The sequence below is a fragment of the Dermacentor albipictus genome, chromosome 1 (genome assembly GCF_038994185.2).
Source record: "Dermacentor albipictus isolate Rhodes 1998 colony chromosome 1, USDA_Dalb.pri_finalv2, whole genome shotgun sequence".
NCBI lineage: Eukaryota > Metazoa > Arthropoda > Arachnida > Ixodida > Ixodidae > Dermacentor > Dermacentor albipictus.
Window position 1 is genome coordinate 61533703 of NC_091821.1, and position 24001 is coordinate 61557703.

The 24001-nt window shown below is 46.6% G+C and overlaps 1 protein-coding gene across 1 annotated transcript in view; it reads left to right on the forward strand.

The window, feature by feature from the left end:
- Positions 1–6355: 6355 nt before the first annotated feature.
- The window catches only part of LOC139047565 (uncharacterized), a 54310-nt gene continuing 36664 nt past the window's right edge, over positions 6356–24001 (forward strand). Inside the window, exon 1 of the mRNA XM_070521407.1 lies at positions 6356–6615. Coding sequence (XP_070377508.1) covers positions 6537–6615 — 79 coding nt within the window. The 5' untranslated portion in view covers positions 6356–6536. The remainder of the gene's footprint in view (positions 6616–24001) is intronic.

Genomic DNA, 24001 nt, shown 5'->3' on the forward strand with positions numbered 1-24001 from the left:
CGCAACGTCATATTCACTATGTAGCCACTAATTAGGCTACCGTGCCGCATTTCTTTTGTTTTGGGGGGGGGGGGGGGCATTGTTGTTAAGCATGGACTGGACAAGAAATTTCACACGGCTTACGGGCCAAATATCAGCACATATAATAACTACCTAAAACTGTTTTCGGCGCCCGATGTCCCACCGCAATAAGAACCTGTACCAATTACTCCGCATTGTGTTACGCGAGGAAGACTGAAACATGAATGGAATATTGCACTCCAGTTTTTTTTTTTTCTTTTTCTGTAGGAATACTTCCCGTAAATCTGAATACAGGGTGCCGAATGGGGCTTATATGTTTTATTTGTTTGAAGCGGCAAGCAGCAAGTTTACATATGTTTTTCCGTCTGCGTTTCGCAACCCGGCAGCTTCAAGAAACAGCGGCGTAGGACTCCATCTTTGAGCCCTAGCCTATACGCACGGATGTTCTAGCATTTATGGTCTCAAACCCTCATGCTATAGCGTGCGGGACGTGGCCGCCCATGCAGGTACCAACTTCCAAGCCACCAGTTTGGAGGATTCTAAACGACGGCCTTTCACCCGTGCCACCTTAACCAGCACCAATGCTTAGAAGATAGCGACCTGTAGAATCGTCTAGATTTCTCGAATTGGGTCCTCACAAAAGCCGATGAGTCACCGGACTTTTTGAGTAACATCATGTGCACAGATCAAGCCAGTTTTCACAGAAACGCCCAGGCAAATTTGCATAATGCGCACTATTGGAGTGACAATGCATACTGGGTAAAGCGCAATCGGCACCAGTACCAGTGGTTGTTCAATGTGGGGTGCGGAATTTACGCCGGTGCTATAATCAGTCCCATCTTCGATCACACACTGACTGGACAGCGTTACGTGGACAAAATCCTTGAAGGAAGGGTGGATGATTTTTTTCAGCGAAGTCCCACTATCACGTCTTCTACTTCTGTGGTATCAGCAAGATGGGGCACCAGCACACAGCAACAGCCGAGCACGGAACTGGCTGGATGCGACTTCTCATGCGCAATATATTGGAAGGCACGGGCCTGTAAATTGGCCGGCTAGGTCACCTGACCTCTCTCCACTCGTTTTCTTTCTTTGGGGTTATGTGAAAGATCGTGCTTACATGATCGAGACGGACGTGAGATTAGCTCAAGACAAGGATAACGGATGTCTGCCGTATAATTCGAACGTCGGTCATCAAGAAAGCCACTGAAGATGTGATAAAAGGGACACAATACCGCGTAGCTGCAAAAGGCGACATATTGGAACACGTCCTCTAGGCTCATGTTCAACGGAGCTTACGAATTCATAGATAATAAGGGCACACTGAAATCCGACGTTTCTTTTTTTTGTGTGTGTGTGTGCAGGATTGCCAATCCGGCTTATTTAAAAGTGGCTATTGACTTTCTTGAACGCATCGGTTTTGCCTTTTCTAAACACGTGGGTCGCTTCCCGGTCTGTTTATTTCGCTTTTATTTTATGCCACGAACCTGTTTTTGCAGCACGTATACACTCTCATGAAAACTAAAACCGTCCCTTTAATTTGGCTTTGGTCTGAAGCAAGTTCCTGGCGCGGAATATAGCTGCACGAGCACTCTGTCGATGCGGTGCGAGCAAGGCCGGGATTTTGAAACATGCTATGCCTATTACATTGCTTTTCGCATTTCGTGCGGGGTCAGAGCGGCGCTTCGGCCGCATTATCAAGGGGATTTTGTAATCAGTGTGATAAGTCGGCCTTCAGAGACGGATAATAAGTGTGATATAGAGAGGAAGGAATAGCTGCGAAGCCGTGAAACCTGCTGTTTGTGCTCCTTTCATACCATTATCAAGGTGATGCGCTGTCTCGCCGGGTTTGCGACAGGCAACGCAGTTGCTTTCAATCAGCTTGTTTGAGGGCGCTGCTTTATGATGCGGGTGGAAGCGCAGTCACCTGGTATTTTTCGCATCTAGTGAGGTTTGTTTGCCAGCCAAAAAAAAAAAAAAATGCACGCAATTAGTCCGTCGCTGAAAACACAGCGGTTAGATGTCTTTCGAGGGTGCCTGGGGGTGCCTACAAATGCATCATTGACACTGATAATTAAGACAGTACTTCTCGAATTAGATAATTAATTGTAATTGTTGAATTAAATTTCAGGAATGAAATAATTACTGGCGGCTACTCTACTACACTGTAAACAATATGCACTAGATTTTCTTCAAGTAACGCAACTGCTCTTTTTTTTTTAAGTCTTGGTGCATGATAGTTTGGGCACCCTGTATAATTCACTCAGTGACCGACATGAAGCCAAGCCGGATTCACTCGAAATCGGTGTCAACAGCAATCATGCGCAGCAGCGCTTATACTCGGACTCACAGAAAAAAAGACAGAGAGAGGCTGCAGTTTCGCCGGAAAGGCGAAGTAGTCTTAGTGATAGCGAAGTATACGACACTTAAGCAAAGGTAGATTACACCACCGAGAGACGCCAGATTCTTGGTGGTGGGAGAGGACTAAGGCTGTGAAATTGAACCGTCTCCTACTATGAGGTCTTGTAAATTCTCACATAAGGCCGTCACTTCAGTGAACAATTCTTCGAGGTCACACGAAGTTTCTTCAAGTGCAAGATTATATATATATATATATATATATATATATATATATATATATATATATATATATATATATATATATATATATATATATATATATATATATATATATATATATATATATATATATATATATATATATATATGGGGTTCGGAAAGCTGGTCAACCCCCCCCTCCCTCCCGGGAAAATGAACACTTTCCGTCTATGGACGTCATCATCCCGATTGAATGACGACAGTATGATTACGATACAATGACAAAAAATATGGACGTCGATGGAACGACGATTGCGTGATGACGGCATGACAAGAGTCGGATGACAAAGCAGGAAAGGCGACGATGCAATGACTGCGACGACATTACGACCTCGAACGCATACCTGGGGAACCAAGCTATTTGGACCACTTGGTCGGAGTAGAAGGCGTGACGACAACAGCTTGACGAGAGTGAGACCCCGAAGCTGGAATGGTGATATGGTGATGACTGGGGTTTTAACAACGAATGCATAATGACTGTATGACGATGATGGGATGACGACGACGGCATGAGGAGTGTCGGATGACAAAGCTGGAATGATGGCGGTGCAATGACCACGATGGTATCACGACTTCGAGCCCATACCTATCGGCCCAAGCGATTGGACAACTTGGGCGATGGGTCGGAGTAGATGGCCTGACGACGACGGCGCCAGGACGAGAGTAAGATCACGAGGCTGGAATGACGACAATGGAACGACCACGATGCCATCTCGACCAGGAGCACGTACCTAGTGGCATAAGCAGGTAGACAACTTGGACCGCTGGTAGGGCGTAAAAGGATAGATAGATAGATAGATAGATAGATAGATAGATAGATAGATAGATAGATAGATAGATAGATAGATAGATAGATAGATAGATAGATAGATAGATAGATAGATAGATAGATAGATAGAAAACGGTGAAGTAGGCAAAGAATGCTATTCGCATTAAAAAGTCGTGTCAATACCATGTCGTCGTTTTAATGCCTTCAGTCCTTATCTGTTTGCGTTAGGTTACGCGTTCAAAACTTGATTTCTATATTGCACGTTGAGATGTGCTTGTAAATAACTATATATGTTTATAAACGGTTCGCTGCCGTCATACTGGTTTGTTAAGATAAATGTAGCAGCTTTTATAGTAAAGTCTGCTCCTTCCTTTCATGTAAAAGGAATAGAGATACATAGGGCACCTTAGAAAATGCATGGGCAAGCTTATAGTAGGAGTGATCCAACTGAAATTTGGGGGTGGACCAACTTGAATTTGGGTGTGTGCCAACTTAAAATGTGGGGTGGGCCAACTTAAATTAGGGGGTGGGCCAATTTAAAATTTAGGGGTGGGTCGACTTGAAATTTGGGCATGGGCCAAATTAAGTTTGGGTGTGGGTCAACTTCCAATTTGAACGTGGGCCAACTGAAATATTGGGAGTGGGCCAACTTAAATTTGGCAGTGGGCCTACTTGAGATTTTGGGGTGGCCCAATGTCCAATTGAACGCTGCTGAGCGTCCTTCGAGTTATGAACACCTCGCGGGCAAGCGAGCGCGTTGAGACGTTTAGCGCGTTTTCATTGGGCCTCACCGAGACGCAGTCAGAACGCAGGCGAGCACTTGCGTGGACAAGGAAGGCACGCAGAACACATGCTTGCAATAGCGAGGGTGACACGGCATCGCAACAGTGCACTCTCCCCCCACGCAGCGCCGCTACTGCGGCAGCTGGCGTTCCCTCTCGACCGCCCTGTTCTGTCGAGGAGCGCTCGTGCCCGGCGGTGCGGCTCAATTGGTACGTTTGCATTGAATGGGCCGGACGTGGCGAGAAAATCTGGCAATTGTGTACTAAAGCCTAAGCCTTCTGTGCCACCGGAAAGGCCATGGGTATAGACGCCCATGAGCTAGGAAAAGCAAGTAAGCAAAACTAAGCAATCACAGCCGAGCGATACAACGCTTACGTATTAGTAGACGATTCTCAGAATTTCTGTAGCTTTCTTTAAAGCATAACACTGGCGTCGCCGCGTATTGGTGAGAGGAACAAAATGACATTTTAACGGCTGTGTAATGTAAGGATTCTTTTTAGCGCGATCGTATTCCTTCCTCATCACCCGCCATCTATACGGTAGTCCGATCTCGGTTACAACATGGGCCGAGCATTGCTCGGCCATTGACGAAGTGCGAAAAGGAATAACAAAGCAAGTGAGCTGGAACACGCAGTAGCCGACGAACTGAGAAACGATAACAGACTCACGCCACAGTGTAAGAGGCTGGCCTTTTTTTTATAACAATGGCCAATGTATATAATGGCCAATGCTGGCCAATGTATATAACATTGGAACAGAACCGTTGCATATTTTCCTGGTGAGGGGCTCGAGCTAAGCAAAGACCCGCTAGAATTTGCAAGGCTTGAACCACCAATATGGCAACAACGATCACGAGCACAGAGAACTCCTCCTGGAAAGGCCACGCTGAGCCAAGACACAGCCGTCGTAGATTGACTCGTTATCACGGAAACCTATCGGTATGTAGTTTTCCAGCGACTGCGCTGCTCGGCGGAGTTATAAGACGAGCCACTTTACCCACGTAGAAGCGGTATGTGCGCTCTCGCAAGCGGTGGGGAGGCGCCGTCGGACGAAGCGGACGAGCCGCGAAGTGGGTCGGCGGCCGGGGCAAGGCCGCCGGCGCACTTTCACTGGCCGTCGCCACCGCCGAGTAATGCCATTTCTCATCGCCAAAGCTCGTGTCGCGGTCCTAACAGCGATTCCAGGTTGCGTTCGAAGCGGGAGGCGAGAGGCGAGTCACTTCTAGCCGAACGAAGGCGCAGGAGACGTCGTTTGTCAAAAGCCCAGCCTCGGGAATGTCGGTGGTATCGCAGGCGTGCAGTGTTTTCCCTCCGCCGCGACTCTGCAGCACAAGTGATTTAGTGGAGAGGCCGCCGGTTCGGCTGTGTACGCAGCCTTCACCGTTCGCGCATACCGTTTGCCCGGAAATAATTTGCCCTGCGTATCTTTACTTGGCCTCTCAGATATAACTTGTCGGCAAAGCAGAGTTTTGTTGCGAGAGAAACACTCATACTGCTGACGAAATGCGCGCGAGGATGCTATCACGCGCATACCGCAAGCAAGAACACGTGGACGAGGGTGCCAGTTGCTATACTGAATCTCTCATGCAGGCTTTACGTACAATTACATGTGAGCGATCCTTTGGCGTCACGTTTTCGCTAACAACGACAAGTAGTGAGCACGCGACGTCGTTTGCCCTGTACTGTTTTCTGACTGTTCGTTATGCCATGCGACAGCCGCCAGCAGACCAGTCGAGCACCTTGTTCGTCTCCTTTCACGGTGTTCGAGCCCATCCGGACATCGACAGTTTCTCAGACTTCGCGCTTCCGTTATACTGGTCGTTCAGCCCGAAGTGTAGCGCCGGCAGTGCCAAGCTAGCTTGCGTTGCGTGCTCACTGGTGTTCGCATTCATTCGCCAACGGCGCGTGCTGAACAGTGGTACACTTTGCCGGCACGGCTCGGAGCTTCGCGAACAGGATCCAGTTGTTGCGGGGTGGTCAATGGTGACGTCAGTGGAAACTTCCACGGTCGCGAATCGTGCACACGAACACACGTTGAGGACCGAGCCTGTACGTAGTAAGCGTGTACGAAACGGAACATCGTGATAAAAAGGGCGAGAAATCCGCGCGCTCGAAGGTCGCGCTGCTGCTGAACTGGTCTCTTGCTCACCTCGTCCCCACCGCGAGTTGACGGCCATTCTGTGGCTGCGTATAAGATCAAGGGCCCGCGGGGGGCCTACGAGCATTTCTGCACGGGAAATTTCAGCCACCTTGCCCCGCACCGCAGCTTGCTCGGCAGTGCGAACGACTGTCGCTAGCGCACTGCAACACACCCGCTGCCTGCCCAACCCAGTCTCTCGTTTGCCATGGCGAAAGTGACTCTAGCGTGCGTGCTGTCTTTGCTCCTCCTCGTGACCGCCGTGTTTGCCGGTGATTTCATTTGCGGTGAGTACACAAATGCTCGTATCAAACGGGCAAACGAAGTGTTTGCGCGCCATTTCGGATTCGCATCAAGTGTTCCAACCATGCACGGCCATCAATTGTGAGGTATAGTGGTGGCCTACGCATGCGCACGCCGCCGTCGTACATGCTGTCAGCGGTGTTCAGCTGCTTACACCAGTGCCGCAGCTTATGCACCTGGACCCGTAATCACCCAATAAAAAATAAAATTACACCAGAGCTGTTTGTAAGAGCAGCTGCCAGCCGAACGTGGTGTTGGAGATATATTATTAGGAAAAGCGGCGGGACACCGGCAAACAGCTCTTACGAACAAAAGGTTTTGTGAATATGGCCGCTGATTTCACTTGTGAATGTTTCAGACGTTGAGGAGAACTTGAAAAAACGCCTTTGTAAAGCGGCTTGCTAAAGAAAGAAAGAAAAAAAATGAGGGAGGGGGCGACCTATTATGAGGTAGCTTAAAGTGAATCTCCGCCTCAAATGTACAACCCGGGAATATGTACAGCCAGGCAGTTCATTTCCTATAGCTTATAACGGTTGATAGCTGCAGAAGACGGGCGTGGAGTAGTGGTTAGAGTTCTTTCTTTGGCTTGCAGTCGATAAACGCTTGTTCGATTCGCCACATGAATGCACAAGTTAAACAAAAAGGCATTTTATGAGAATTGTTCGAAATTTTTGCTGCTAATGGACGGACACCTGCAGTCCATTCCATCGCTCGTAACTGCTGTTTGCAGTACAACACGATAACTTTCATTCCGGCCGTATAGCGTGCATGGCACACGAGAAGTGAAGTAGTGCAGAAGGGACTCCGTCGCTCAGGGAGCTGCACGTCTTTCCAGCTCAACCGCGATTGTTCGTACTCAATTTTTTTTTCTTCAAATATGGCATTTGGCAGTGGGTTGGTTGCATGCAGCACCGTACGTTTTCTTTTAACTAAATATGAATACGCAACATTATTTTGTATATCAGCGGCGCCATCTGCCGCGGCCATTCTAACTACAGAGAAAAATGGATTTTTCTACACTATCGTCACGGACGATGCGCATTTCTCTTTTAGTCTCGAATGTATACGTAGATGATAACAAGAATGAAACATTCGGTGAACTGTCCAAAGTGTTCTGCTACAGCTTCTACAGTGGAGATTCACCACCTGTTGTGGCTCTGCCCAAGAACGAGGGTTACTCGAGAGAGAGCTACCAAGCTATATACGAACGGAGAATACAGAGAAGCTAGGCGTTGGCTCAAGTACGACAAGTCGCTAAGCCGCTACTGATATTTATGAAGAGGACCTCCGCACTTTTATTTCAATAAACATCTATGCCGCAGAGCAAGCTGCACGAGAGAGAGAGAGAGAGAAAATAATCTCTTTTGTTTGGCCAGGCTTCTTTGACTTGAGCCCAAAGGTGGGTGGCCTCCTCAGTCCAGGTAGCCATGGCTCGCTGCCGCCGCCCGAGCCCTGTTAACCAACTGTAGCTGGTCTTTAGGGTCTTGCGTCAGTAGCAGAGCCTCCCAATGGTATTCCGTATCTTCTTCTGGTTCCGCTTCTTTCTGCGCGTTATCGCCTGGTGGTGGCGATGACGGTGGTACGTCTGGGTTATTCCTGCACCCAGTACCATGTGGTACAGGGTGTTGGGCGTGCCCGGCGGGCAGAGCTTGCAGTCCCGCTCGTAGGTCCCCGGATACATGTCGTTCAGAAGTGTTTCGATCATGCGGGGAAAAGAAAGAAAGTAAAAGAACACGCTCAGACGCTCACGATACTCTATTTTATAACTTCATTCTGATGATGCACAACCATGTATAAGCTCCAAAAAGTGCCGAGTATAGGCGAGCAAACTGTTTATTTGTTCCTAATAATCGATTTATGCTTTCAATAAGGTATATGCTTAATGATGTGCAGTGCGAATGACAGTAATTTGCGAATGTTGCGAATACTAGAACCCGAATAGCAACTTGTCGACATTTAGCGGTACTTGCAGGTGCTGATATAATCTTGACCGGGTGAGGTGGGCCTTCAGCGCAGGAATCGGGAAACAACGACGAAGCCGGGCATAGTGAGGATGAAAAAGAGTAGAAAAGATTCCATTCACTTTATTGGTACACGGATGTGACTCTCATCTGAGTCTCGAGCGGTCTTATTAACACGTGGGTCCCCACGGCCTTAAATAACCACTGGTGGTCCTGTCGTCGCCGCCATCTTCCTCCGGAGCCTGTCTTTTCCTTTTGCCAATCCTTGGTGTCAGCTCGGGGAAAAGTGGTGACGTCGTCTTGACCTTTGGTTTCGGCTTCTATCCTTTTGTGTCAGCTCAGGTAAAAGCGCGACGTCGTCTTGACACCCGGTTTCTTCTTCTATCCTTTTGTGTCAGCTCGGGCAAAAGCGCGACGTCGTCTTGACATTCGGTTTCTGCCTTTTATGTCAGCTCGTGGAGAACGAGGTGGAGTCGATTCGGAGAAGAGGGCAATTATGTCGACGTGGGGAAGACCGTTTGAATGCTTCTCGCACCTGACTTGTCGGTCATAACAGAGCTTAGTGTAGTGGACGCAATAAACTATCGCCACCTTTATTTCTATGGCACGTTTATGGCTCCGCGCATTCGGACAGAGCAGTTGCTGGAATGCTTTTGAAACTAGCTCCACTTGTAGCTAACAACCTTCGTGTTCTCCCCTGTTGCTATTAAACGCGGCGGAAAACGTCCCACAGTGGACGACTTGCTTCGAGCGCCTGTCTAAAAAGCGCGCTCGAGTTTAGTCGAGGACGGGGATGGTGAACCACAGAAAAGAATTTTTAAAAAAAGTTCTGGCCATGTGTTCTACGTCCCTGTTCTCGTTTCACTTCACCTACGCGTCGACAGCGCGCCTAATTTGTGTCTAAATTTTCGCTGGTATCTTGGCAATTCATGATATCTAAAGAAAGGTGGGAAATACGTACACAAGTAGAACAAAAATGACAACGTGCACACTTGTGTCTACTAGCGTACGTGTTCGCGTGCACGCTTGCTATCAATACAATGAATACTGACCAGCTTGCTCAACTTTCAGTCGTTCTAAGCGTTTTGACAATGGCGGCCGTCCGGACTGACAAGAATTTAACAGTTCGGCTGTCCAGCCTGTTAAACAACAGCAGCCGTGCTCGGTTGGTACAGAAATGTTTCTTTAGTAACCGTCCGCGACAGTTTTGAGGGTTACGTTCACACTGCATGTTGGGATCAGGCCACTCACTTGGTTCAGACTAATGTCCGAGTATGTCCTGTTCGAACGATCCCCCCAGCGGTAATCACTAGAGGCCGAATTCACTGAGCTTTTCTTTTGTAAGAGATCTTTGCCATGTGCTCAAAATACAGAAGACTCCCGTTAATAGGAACCTGCTTAAACCGAATTTATAGACGCGAGGAACAATGTGTATGTATGTGGTTGGTTTCCTATAGACACAATGCAAACACAAAGTTGGAAAGCAATTCAAATTCTAGTTGGCGTCGATCAAAGACAATGCCTTCCAGATCGAGTTGGCGGTGAGAATGGTGCGGAGTCACAGCGTGCGACTCTCTATCGCCCCAGTTTTCGCGTGAGGACAGTAGGAGGAGCGTCGGACTGGTTAAATTTTTAGAATGTACTATCTTCGGGATCGACTCATTTTTAGACTGCACATGCCCACGGGAACGGCTTTGCACAACCTTCGGGATAGGCCCACATTTTTTAGACTGCACATCTTCGGGATTGGACCATAAGAGAGGCTAGAAACAGACATACCCAAGACGGAAAAGTGGGGTTGGCACGTTAAGAAAGGCATCGTCTTTAAAAAAGTTCACATAACATGAACCAACCACTCGGTTAAGCAGAACTTCCGCACTGGTCACTGACGGCTGCTACTCGGCTCAGCGATCGAGAGGCCCGGGTCGGCAGACTATAAAGAGATCACTTTGTGCACTACCACGAGAAGCAAATGGCGTTTTTGCGGGCGCAAACTTCTAAACCAGTGTGACATGAAAAAAGAAAAAAAAAACGAAGAATGATAAGGTCGACAAAGCCAAACAATTGTAACAATGCACATGAGCAACTTTTTTTAAAAATTTTGCTACTTCCTTTTGATTGCTTCTCTGAACGATCATGCACTTTTCGAAGATGTGACGTTTCTGCATCTGTCAAAGACACGGGGCACGGGTGTGCTAACGTATTTGTCTTCACTGTTTGTCTTGTCGTAATACTTGGCGCAGTTTTCGCAATGTCGTACCAACAAGCCTCATTCTTCCCGCCACTGTGGTTAGTCGAGAAGAACGGTAAATCTGCATATGGTTACGTAAGAGCAAATCGTCAAACACGGCAGCCACCTCAAGCGTCAAGCAGGATGGACGAGGCATTACCTCGTTAGTCGCTGTCTCCAAAAAAGAACGATATCTCTATGTCCAACACAACCTTTTTTTTTCGGCCAACATATCCGACCATTATTTATTTATTTATTTATTTATTTATTTATTTATTTAGTTAGTTAGTTAGTTAGTTAATTAGTTAGTTAGTTAGCTAGTTAGTTAGTTAGTTATGATACCCTCAAGGTACATTGTACATTACAGAGGGGAGAGGCATAAGCAAAAGAAAATATGGTGACGCTTATGGCATTACAATGCAAAACAAAACAGAGTAAAAAATAAATACAAAGAATAAAGGAACTCAACAGGCACATGCTAATATAAAAATCCAAACATAAACGCACCACAATACAAATCGCAACATTGACTTGTTAGGGCATAATAACTACATTACCCTTTCTATTGTGGTCATAAAAAGGACAGGAGCTGTTATAGTCACTAACGATGGTGACAAGTTATTCCATTAATTGCATGTTTTAGGAAAAAATGAATGCGAGTACGGGACTGGTGTTACAATGAGGTACGGTGACTTTTCCGGGACGGTTCAAGCGAGAAGAAATAAATGACTCCAGTTGAATCCAACGTGAACGCAGAGTGCTGTTTTGGTAGAAAAGTTTACGAAAAAGTGAAAGACGGTATAGTTTTTTTCGAGGGGAGGCGCAAAATGCGCTTCATTTTTGTTACACTGGCGGTCCTGTGGTCGTTATTTAGGATGAATCTAGCTGAGCGATTTTGCACGGCTTCAAGGCATTGAATTAAATTCCAGATGTACGTCCCAGATGGGTGCCAGATGGATGCTACAAATTCAAGCTGTGGATGAACATAGGTGGTGTAAAAAATCAGTTTCAATCATGATGGCGCTAAAGAGAAATTCCGGCGAAAGTATCCGAGTGTGCAAAAAGCTTTTGATGTTATATCTTCTATGTGTAATTTACAAGAAAGGTTATTAGTAATGTGAACACCAAGGTAACGATAAGAAGTTACAGTTTGCAATGGGACATATAATAAGTAGAGCACGTCAAGTCATTACGAGAAACGGTCATTGGTTTGCACTTGCTTATATTTAATTCCATCTTCCAAATACGACACCAGTCATGATGCTATCAAGGTCAGTTTGAAGGGCTTTAATCTCGGCATCATTAGCAATTTTACGCTACAGCACATAATCATCGGCAAACAGACATATGTTAGAAGAAACGTAAGTAGGTGAGTCAGATGTATATGTAAGAAACAACAAGGAGCCCAGCATTGATCCTTGAGGCACACCTATTCCATCTGGTGCCGAAGGGGAGCAGACATCTTTAGCAAAGACTAACTGAACACGAGAGGTAAGGAAAGCGTGTATGCAGGTAAATATGGCGGGATAAATATTAGGCACACTAAGTTTATGTAATAGCAGCGAATGGCTTACCTTGTCAAGTGCTTTAGCGAAGTCTAAAAATATGCAGTGAGTTAGAAAATCAATGCCTAAATATGCATGCACGTCGTTAGTGAATGACAGGAGCTGAGTATCACATGAAAAATATTTGCGGAATCCGTGTTGTGTAGGAGTTAAAAAGTTGTTGGACTACAGAAAATTATTCATATGTGTGAAGGTAATGTGCTCCATTATTTTGTAGGGTACGGATGTTAGGGACACCGGCCTGTAAGTGTTAGGATGTTGAGTTTCCCAGGACTTGTGGATCCGAATTACTTTGCTTGTCTTCAAGTCTGTGGGAAAGTGTTCCAGAATGATACGATTGCGAAAAAATGCATTCAAGAATGATGGAACAGTATTCAACCGTGTTACGCAAGAATTTAGTATTTATTTGATCAAAACCATAAGGCTTCATTTTTAAATTCTGGATGATTGCATTTATTCCCGTCGCGCTAAATACAATAGGATCCATTAAATAATAATGATAAGGACATAGCACAAGATGCTCACCACTGAAGTCTGATGATGAAAAAGAATTAACAAACGAATCATTTAGCATGCTGGCGCAGACGTCGCTGTCCACAGGGTCCCCAGATGATATTGATGGTAAGATTTTATTTTCACTATTTCCTCTTACAATATTCCAGAAACGCTTAGGATTGGATTTCAGTAAATTTGGAAGAGTAGTGTTGAAGAAGAACAGTTTAGTAGTTCTTAAAGCAGACAGGTAGCTGTTCGTAGCATGTCTGTCTGCAAGCCATCGAGAGGCTTTATGACTTCGCAACACGAAATAAACGTTTCTTCTTGTTAGAAAGTTGATTTACTAGGGGGCGTTATTGTTTAGGCGCGTCGAGAAGGAACGTGCTCATGAATTAATTCTGAAACGTTATTCTAGAAGCTGCGCCAGTTTTCTTCAACTGAGCGATGACGAAACTGCAGCAAAAAGTGTCTAGAAAACAACAGAGAGCTTTGTTAATGGCGGGACAGTTAGCTTTGTTATAATCTATGATGGTCTTTAGACGCCTGCGTTGCGATGAACGTTATAACGTTATCGTGAAATTCAAGGCATCATGGTCACTTATACCAGGAAGGTACGCAACTGGTGAAATGTTATCAACTGATAACGTCAGAACCAACTCAAGCAACGAGAAAGTATGTGTACGCGTGTGGGCCGGACGACAATTTGTGTAAGACCGTAGTCACATCAAACTGCGATAAATTCATTTGATTCCGGTGTTGATGGATTAGGGAAGGGACGAGTGTGCGTCCATGGGATGTTTGGAACACTGATATCTTCCGTTAAAAGTATCTGCATACCTGGATACCGAATTACAATCTGATCTAGGCAGTCATGCAGGCTGTCGCAAAAAGACTTAGCGCTTATGGGTGGTCTACAGCAGACACCAGTGATTATCCTTTTAAACTTAATGTCAAGCAAAACCAAGTAATTTCCATTTCACAGATAATAGGCACACTGACACACTCAATGCACATCTTAACAGCAAGCAAAACACCCCCGCCGATTCTGTTGCTACGATCATTGCGAAAAAAACAGCATAATTGGTAAAACAATGAAACAGCTCAGAATTCGTTATTTTGTTGCTCAGCCATGTTTCCATCAGTGCGATGAGAGAAAAAGGGAAGGATATAAGGAAGGCAGGGATGTTAACCAGTCAAGAGTCTGGTTGGCTACCCTACGCTGGGCAAGGGAGAAGGTTAAGAGAGAGAAGGAAGAGAGAGAGAGAGTATAGAGACGTGCACGGATAGTACTTGAGTCAAAGCCGCTCGTGCGAACCAGACGTTCTCAGAAAGCACAAAAGTGCCTTCACTGCCTTCTGAGTCGATGATTGGTGGGGACGGTGCTCCAGTACTCTCTGTTCACTCAGAGGACGATAATACAGTTTCCTCAATCATTTGGACAAAGATTGTCTTTGTACTTGAAATTGAGGACAGTGGCACAATAAATGTTCAGTGTTCTCCTCGCGTCCGCAAACATCACATCCAGGACTATCAGCCATTCCAATTAGTGCTGAGTGAGCTTTCGTGAAGGCAACTCCCAGCCACAACCGACACGGAAAAGACGCACCGACGCGAAGCGTCAGTGCGATGATGTCAGCGGAACAATCGTTAATAATATCATGTAACTGGTCTTGTTTAAAAAAAATATTTTAGCAAAGACAACCGAGTACTCATACAGAGCAACCTCCCCTCTCGGTTTCCTATGGTATTGCTGAAAGAACGCGACCGGACCGCAATGCTCGATCAGCGTTCTGAGAACTGTCGGAGGTTTGAATTTCGCGTATACAGTGCCTTCTGTTTCGCTGTATTCGTACCATTTGCCATCAACGAGCAGTTCCTTGTACCTCAATGTAAGTGGCAACTTCTTCCCTTTACCATTTTCAATTAGGATTTTTCTTAGGTTTCGTGTAGCTGTATAATAGCCCTCAGCCATACATACGTTTGGTTCCTTCAATAGAACCTTCTCTGAGAGCACCAGTTCTTTAGTTTTGTACTTTTCAAACTTAACGATTAGTGGACGCGTTTTCGCCGTGCGAAACTGACCCATTCCATGTGCGCGGGTAGTACTGTCTGGAGAAATATTAAGCTGTAGTTTATCATTTATTACCTCAAGCATTTTTTCTTCTGTCTGCGATGGCATTTCACCGGCGACATCTGATAGTCCATAAAAAAAAATTTTTTAAATTGTAGGATGCTTAGAGTGGAACGCGATAGCATTCAAAGATCCCTGACTGCTTCTCACGCTTCCCGGCAACTGGAGCGTGTGTAACCGTAATGGGGGGGGTTACCGGGAAACGCTGGCCGCGAACGCTATGCACGAAGGCGGGCTTTGTGGTGGAAGCACGGCCTCTTGCGTGGGCCACGATGCGGCGGAGGCGAGCGCCAGCTGCAGGTATTGGATGGATGGATGGATGGATGGAGGGATGGATGTTATCAGCGTCCCCTTTGGAATGGGAAAGTAGTTTGCGCCACCAAGCTCTTGCTTTTATACTGCATAATGTCGTACCTAAGTTAAAGAGAGAGAAAGGAAAAAAAAAACACGATGAATTCCCATAACCAAAATTTCTGACCCCCTATTGTGAACTTTGTTTTTGTACGTCTCCGTTTTTTGTCGTTTCCCTACTTCCACCTATCTCCCAATCGCCTCTTACTAATCTCTATTGCGGACATGTTTACTTTCTCCCTGCTCTCGCTGAACCCAAGGGTTTCAAGGAGGCCAGTGGTGCCTAAATCGACCGCTGGACAGATATCTTCACATCCTAATAAAACATGCATCTTCCTTCTTATATCTCGCTTTATAGGTGCGTGTTCTAAGGCATCCTGATCTCGCTTCAAAGCTTCCCTTTGAGTTATCATAAATTGTTTCTTTCCTGATTTCGTTTTTTCCTCTTGAGTAGTTACTCATGACAGGTTTATTTTCCATTGCCGCCACCCATGAGATTATTTCAGCCTCTCTGAATTTCCGCTTGACCTTCTTTGTTGCTATTACAAGGAACCGGGAGCGCCGCTCCGTGGCCCCCAAGACACCCATAGCAACGGCGCGCGCAAAATGGCGGACGCCGCGGCCGGTCTGTGAACGCCGTGACCGGTGTGCGTGTGTGAAGGGGTTTCTTTGAGTTTTCGCGTAACATAATTATATTGTCTCGTATAGTCAAATTACAATCCCAGAGCTATCATGTCTGTAGGTTGTGTGAAAGTTGTAGTTTACGATTTTTTTACGTATTTCAGCTTGAGAAATCCAACTAATTCAGTAAATTCCTTGCGTCACATTGAAGGCCTGTGTATACGTGGTTCGAAAAATCTTTTTGCCGTGTATTACGCAAAAACGTTTTTCTGAGATAACCCGCGGACCGATTTTAATGAAATTTGTTGTATTTGAGAGGGCAATTTAAATTCTAGTGACTGTTGGAAGCGGAATTTCGATTTAGGGCCTGACTTTCGTGAAAAAGATTTTCAAAAATTCGAAAGTTTGAGAAAGAAAGAAGCACGAAATTTACAAATTAATAGCTCTGTATCAAGAACAGATATCGCGGTTCTGTAAACGGCACGCACTAGATTATTGAAAGCTGAAAAATTTCATATGTCATTTTATATCTTACCTGAATTTGTTAGGTTGTGTACAAGTGTTCTGCAAAAGCTGTATTTCCATATTGCTACCTTTCTTGAGATTCATGTGTAACATATACGTTTTGTCCGCTTTAGATGTGCTGTTAGATGCAATTCACATAATTGTGATATCGCTTTTCATTCTTGAGTTGCAGAGTTGTAAACTTGATAGTTTCGTTTTCTAAATTTTTTCAATTTTTGCCGCTTCTTAATTAAAAATTGATGACATAACTAAAAAAATTTCAAACCAACAGTCACTGTATTTTTCGTTTTTCTTTTGAATGCAACAAACCTCGCCAAATTTGGTGCAGTGCCCCTCCCCCCCCCCCCCCCCCCCCTTGCCGAGAAAAACGAATTCTCCTTTTGCATGAATTTAGATAGGAGCACCCAAGCTAAAGATTCCTCTTAACGCTTTCGCGTTAAACCAAATTATCACGACGGGACTGATCTTCCGCATTGTCGAGCTGGGCCGTTAGTGCGCATGTGTATTTTTCAACATGGTGTATACTTTCATGTAGTTCCTTTGTCTTCTGTTACCACTGATCTAGCACAGCAGTTTGATTCTAAACTTTTTTGCAATCTTGCTTTTATATCGAATATCGTCTGCGAAACAGCCTGCTGTTCTTTTAATTCACATACTGTTGCAGACATAGAATGTTGCATTGATTCCATTCTAATAATGTTGGTTAAGATCACGAACTGTTTTCAAGACTTCCTCAAGTGCATCAGAAGGCTGCTTGTTAGGACCAGGGTTACTCACAACGTTGCCGCAAAGAAGCAAAAGCAAAGAAACAAATTGGTCAACCAGAATGTCAGGGCACGGAAGCACGTCTAAGGAAGGATAATGGGATTTGAAGCAATGATATGGTGACTTAGAAAAATAACTAACCTGCGTAGCAAGAAGAAAACGCGTAAAGCCCAGACCAAACGTACGCTTGCGGACGCGCGCGAGCTCGCGTCTACGCGCCTTGCAGCTGCCACGCCTCGCGAGAAATGGTGGTTTACATCCACAAAGACGTGCTTCCACGCGCGCCATCAACGTTACTAGACCTAGACTAGTAACGTTGCGCGCGACAGCACGCGTTCACTGGCTCACTCATAGACGCCTTGGAAGAAGCCACTTCGTAATATTTTATTGGCAGCGTTTTAAAATGCTTCGATATCTATAAACGTCATATCTGTAGAGCTGTTAGATCAGTGCAAAAAAGGAAAGAGTAAGCACTTTCTTGCATGATAGTAATCTGCTTTACTGAGAGTTGAATGTACCGCGCCGTAGGTGCGTAGCCAGGCGCGCCGACGCGAGGCAGCCCAAGCGCGCTATTGGCGGCGAGGAGTTACGGAGTCGCCATCTATCGGAAGCGCCTCGCTGGCGTAGTATGAGGGATCACGTGGCGCGCTCCTCATAGGTTTTGCTGTCAGCGCTCACTGAAAACACCACGCGCGAGCTCTCTTGGACATTTCTGTAAGTACATTCCAAACGAGAGAAGTTTCTTACTGTCTAAATAATAATCTTGGGTAAACTGAAAGCACACAGTCGTTTACAGACGCTATCTCTTTACCGAATACGTACAGTGAACGCCACTGCGCGCGGTCGCCGCGATGGAGCCTCCCGAACCCGCTTCTCGCGTGAAAGGTAGGTAAACGCTGAGAGCAAACTATGCCAAATATGTTCTTATAGTGTTTGTATAACTAAATGGAGTGTAATAGAACGAAGCCTCAATGCAGCGATCGCGCATATTCGCAGCAACCGACTGCGCGTCTGCATGCTTGTCCGCGCACTGCTTCGCTTTCTCCGCGCGCGCGTTTTCGCACCGTGCCATGAGCTTTAGGCAGCAGAAAATGAGCATTTGGCGGTATACAAGTAACCATTGTTACGTGGGCGCTATCAGAGCTGTTCAAAAATAATTTCATTGTAGAGACTTCGACGCCTACGGGGACTGTGATGTGCCGTCGCGACGATTCAATCTTTTTTTCTTCTAAATTATTTTACCTTTAAATACTATTTCTCGAGTTGCGTCGCACTGCATGTTTATCGGTGCTCTCAGCGTGCAATTTCCCTCTGCTCCTTTTTTTGTAATCCAGTGCATTAATTCATAACAGAAACATGACCATATGCCATGCTTTTTTTAAATGTGCTTCTTACCGCTGCCTTTCCACTCCACTGAACTTGCTAGTATCTATAGCATCGACAAGTTCATCGACCAAACCGTCATGACATTAGTCGGGCAGCGGACTCGCGCGAGCGTCTCAGTGCGCGTTTTCCGAAGATCGCAGACCCGGCGCCCTAGCAGAAATCTTCTTCGCGTCTGTGCTTGCTGCATACCCGAGTTGTAGCCGATGACTGTTTGCCGGTTTTATGTTTCGCGAGCCAATTCACGCAGCTTGTCCTGCGGCTACGTGGGAATAAGGCTCACACCGGGGTCCGTTGAGTACATCCGGCATTGCGGCACCGAGCAGTAGCCAACCGTGTTGCGCGCCTTCAAAGGCCACTACCTATTGTAGTGCTTTTAAGCGTTGTAAAGGAGACACTCGAAGCGGGAAAATTTCGCCACTAAATGAGGACCGCAGCGTTCGATGGAATTTAAACTCGTTTTCAGTTCGCTTCGGCGCGCCCGAAGCAGCCGAGGCGGCCGCGATGTCCACGTGATCCCTCCTAGCACGTCACGCCGACGGTGGCGCCAGCTTTTCCAGTGGTGGAGCTCGAGGCCAATAGTTCGCGCCCATCGCGCCGCGTTTCGACGCGTAGGAGCCGTGCCGCACTGCCTGCGCATGCGTGGGTGCGCGGACACGAGCTTGCGCGCGTCCGCAAGCGTATACGTGTGGTGTAGGCTTAAGCTTTTCATGCTTGTTCCTATCGTGCCTCCGTGCCCACGGACGAGGGATTGCTCGGCGCTGGGTTTTACTTGCTCTGTGCCTGGTGACGCCGAAGATGTGGCGGCTGCGAAGTGATGAAAGTCAGTCAGACGATGCTAGTCCACGTGATGGGCTTGCGTTCCATTGACGCCAGCAGGATGAGAGATGTCGTTGGTGCCGCTTCGCAGTCTCCGTTGTCGGCAGAAAAATTGCCGAGGAAGTAACCGTACGAAGTAACCACGTTCTTCAGGCGCGGGAGCGCAGTTGTGCATGGCCAACCACGACTACACCGAAGAGGAGGGATTGGTGTGACATTACCACAGGCGGTCGCAGAACCTCAGTCTCAGTGATGCTGACTTTTATAATCTCGACTTCGCGCACACTCGTTGTTCGGCAGAACGTTGCACGCAGCGCCAACACTTGTTCGCAAGAGCGGTCGCGTTAATTTAGCGAGGAACGGGAATATGTCCAACGTTCCCGCGAAAGAGAATCATGTCATTGTAGCTCACCGTGTCCTTCGGACATGCTTCATTCCCGCGATCACGCAGAAAAACTCCTCCTGCATGCCGCCTCTAGTGGCACCCCGCTTTTATTAACGCGCTTAATTGCATATACTGCCAAATTTATACAGCAATTTTCAGTGGTTTCATTGGCTCGTAGAGAGACTAGGCTATAACTGCTCTAAGGTTTAGACCTCTACTTTGTACACTATTTTTAAATTATTTCTAATATTTATAAGGCGTTTTAGCGGTCCCCGCAATGATTTGAAAATTTCAGTACTTATCATATCGATCTACTACTTGAAGTTTGCTCGAAGATGCTCTAAAACATCTTCCGTATCCTGCAAATTTTCACCCTGATCTGACTGGTAAAGGCCGATCCACACGACGGATCAATTCTGCGGGCCGATCGGTCACGTGATGCGACGTCACGGCCCGCCGTGGTCCGGTCCGGCGCAGAGCACATCCACACGGCGGACTGCCGTAGCAGACGGCAGAGCAGACCAACCAGCTACACTCTCGGCCAGAGTGTTATCATTGCTACCATTCCGGCTCGAGTCTCGCATAGCCGGGAACTGCTCAACGAGGAATGCAAAATAAAAAAAAACCTCCTCGTCACTCCAAGAGGACATGGTGTTTAAAAATATATCTGCTGCCCGCACGGGTAGGCGGAACGGCGGACATGAAACGAATGGCTTGACTGGCTTTTGCTGAGCCGAAAGCTAGATTGGATTTGGCTGAAGACACTCTGTTGCCGGACAACATTCGTTGGCTACGCCAAAATCGCTGCTGTTTGCATGCGGTCCGCCGCCAAAACTGAAGCGGGAAAAGCCGCGGCGATATGTTGGACCGCGAGGGCCGCGGTCTTGCGCGGGCCAACGGCGGTCCGCACGAACTGGTGACGTCCTTTCATGTGATGCACGTACCGCGGTCCAAAAGAGCAATTTGGTCCGTCGTGTGGATCGGCCTTAAAGTGTAACGCTGCAGTATAGCGACAAAGCTTCCCGATCCGTAGGACGACGCGTCAGAAAGGTGGCTGCTCGCGGCGTGTTTCAACTTGGGAACTTGCTGGTAAAGTTCCGGGATGTCTTGCTGAAAACGTTTTGGTTGTCTTGTTAGTACGGCCGTTGGGATGGACTGAGGCTCGTGTGTCTCAGATCTAAAATGAAAAGAAAGACTATCCAGGCTCGTGAAATTCAGAATTCCGACCACGTCGTGCGATTTTGTTTTGCGGTCTGCTTTAGATTCTTCAGTACGGAGAAGGGCGAGCATTCAAAGTTGTGGGCCATAAGCGCGCTCCTGTAGCGTTAATATGCCTGACGCATTGCAAGCTGCCCGCGTCATGAAAGCCTGTACTGTATGCGCAACGCTGTCTACTTAGTGCACATGAAGAAGAAAGGAACGCGTTTCCTTGTTGACTAACGGAACTAACCTCTTGGAGAGCCGTGCGCATGCATGCCGAAGCGAACGCAAAGGGAAAACCACAAATTAACTTTTTCTCCGAGTTAACCTTTCTTCTTTTGTGCACGCGTTGCGCGCACGAGAAAGCGCCAACACAATGCGCGTCCATTCACCGTCTACCTTTTGCAAGGGAGCCACAGACTACAGAGGAAACGAAGACAGAGATGATAATAACCATAAAAACATGCTCGATGCGAAACAAACCGAACCAAAACAATTTCGTTAGGACGAAAAGAAACAGGAAGTAGTTAACTAAGAAGGAAAGGAAAAAGAATGGCCTTAGAATGCTGTGCGGAATAGCCTACTCGAACCAATAAAGTTAACGATGCCATTTGTAAAAAAACGTGAGTGGAAATACCACGTTTTTATCCATACGGAATCTAAAAAAAAAAAAATTGCCTGTGGCAAATAGCACATTTCTCATTCTTGAACTGGATTACTCGAAGAGGTGGACATTACTTGTACGAGAAATCAAAACGCATAAGCGACTAACTATCAGAACTTCACTAATTAAGTTGTTAATTGTTACTTTACCGCCCACATATTGCAATTTACGATTTGTAGCCGGCGAGATTGCAAGGCATATCCATACTTGGAACGAATCCTGAGGATGGCACGGATTTCCAGATGTGCACCGTCAGACTTGCGGAAAAAATGCAGTGTTGTTCCACTTGACACTGTCAATTGCGAACTCACCGGCTGCTATTCGTAAATTTCAATATATACCGTAATTAGATTTTTAAAAAGCGGGTAAGCTGTTTCAAGGACGCTGCCACAGTGGGGTACATGAAACGTGAATGCTGCAGAGGGTGTATGGCCACTATAGGGTACGTAAATGACGTAGGGAAATGCACAAGTTACATTTACTCGCGCATAAGAAACCATGCATGCCTAACTTACGATACAGCTAGTAGGCGTCTTACGGTCTAACTTTGCAATCGTGCTCGCTCTCTATTCTCAGTGGGCACGTTTGTTTTGCACAGGCTGTTTGGGTACTATAGGGTAAAGAAATGATGCCCCACCGGTGGCGCCCGCTCGAGACTGCCCTGCGCCGCTCGAGCCAGCCGCACTCGTATACATATATATAATGGTCGGGGCAACTGCGTTTGCTTCAATCTGCTGCGCTTGCGCTCACTGTGGAGACGGACACGTTCCGCTGTAATCAGCGGGGATGGATATCTCTCTTTTTTGCTGCCCGAGTGTCTTCACGCCTTTTCAGCAGTATGTCGAACGTGCGGGGGGAGAGGGGGGGGGGAGCATAGCTGAGCAAGCGTGACATTTCTGCAACGATCGCACACTTGTAGGCGTTATAACTCGCGATGAGCACCAGTTTTGAGTTTAATAGATTATACCTACTATGGCACAATGACGAGCTCTCTCAAAGGCAGCCATTCATGCGCTCGGCCGGGTGGACAAGCGTACTGCTGAGCTAATAAGCCAATCTGAACGCCGCTCGTGGGGCTAAATTTTGCTCCGACATCATCGTGCGTGGCGCCACAATGGCACCGTCCGTGTGCGCGACACATGTACTATCGAGTAGTGGCTTCCCTCCTCTAGCTACACAACGATACCAAACTAAGGCGCGTATGTTGTACGGTTGCAAATATATGATCGATTATGCCATAACATGTTTTCGCTACATGCGGTTCTAGCAAGCGATTCCATTGACCGATTTTAAAGACGTTTCACGTCAGGCATAATTCGTAAATCTTTTTTTTTCATATTTTTAATTTCTCGTGCAGCTAATGTCCATCTTTTAGAGCATTATAGCACAGAGACTAGAACTGTGTTGCCTGCCACAAGTAATTTTTAAAAATTCTCTCTATAAAAAAAATAAAAGAAAAACGAAGCACCTGCTGTGCTGTGCTGCATATCGCCTGAGAAATTCGTACGGCCACCAAAGTGGATGAATCGGCCAGCGCGCGGTCCCTTGCTTCGCTCGCGGCTGGCGAATTCGGACACGCGATCCTTCGACGCGCGCAAAGGGGTATCTGCGAAACCTCGATTTTTTTGCCGGTTTAAAGCGAAAGTAGAGCGAAATAGAGTTTTTCCTATGCTGGAATTACTTGAGCAAGCTCTGGCGCTGCTGTCGTTGAGTTACCAAGGCAGCATCGTTTAGTACGTGGATTTGTCTGATCTTCGTTCTCGTCACTTCAGACTTTCTTTTGGCTTTGACGTAATAGTTACGCGGAAACCCGCAAGGCGAAGAGAAGTAATTAATTAAGGAAAAATAAGATATCCACCGAGTCACAGCAATTGCTACAAAGGAAACCCATACGGGTTCCTCGAAAGAAAAGCCTCGCAGTTGAAGAAAAATTGGTCCTAGTCCTGGACTCGAACATGGGACCACCGCCTTTCCGGGGCAGCCGTTCTACCATCTGAGCTAACCATGCGGCTAGCAGATGGCAGGGTGAAGTTGAATCGAAGCCGCAGAACTATTACGTCAAACTCTTGCCTTCGGTTTGAGTTATTGAGAAATTCGACGTCGCCCTGCCATCTGCTAGCCGCCTAGGTAGAGCCAAGGTGGTGGTACCGGGTTCGAGTCCCGGATCAGCACCAATTTTTCTTCAACTGCGAGTATTTTCTTTCGAGGAACCCGTATGGGTTTCCTCTGTAGCGATTGCGACGATTGGGTGGATGTCTCATTTTCCCTGAATTCT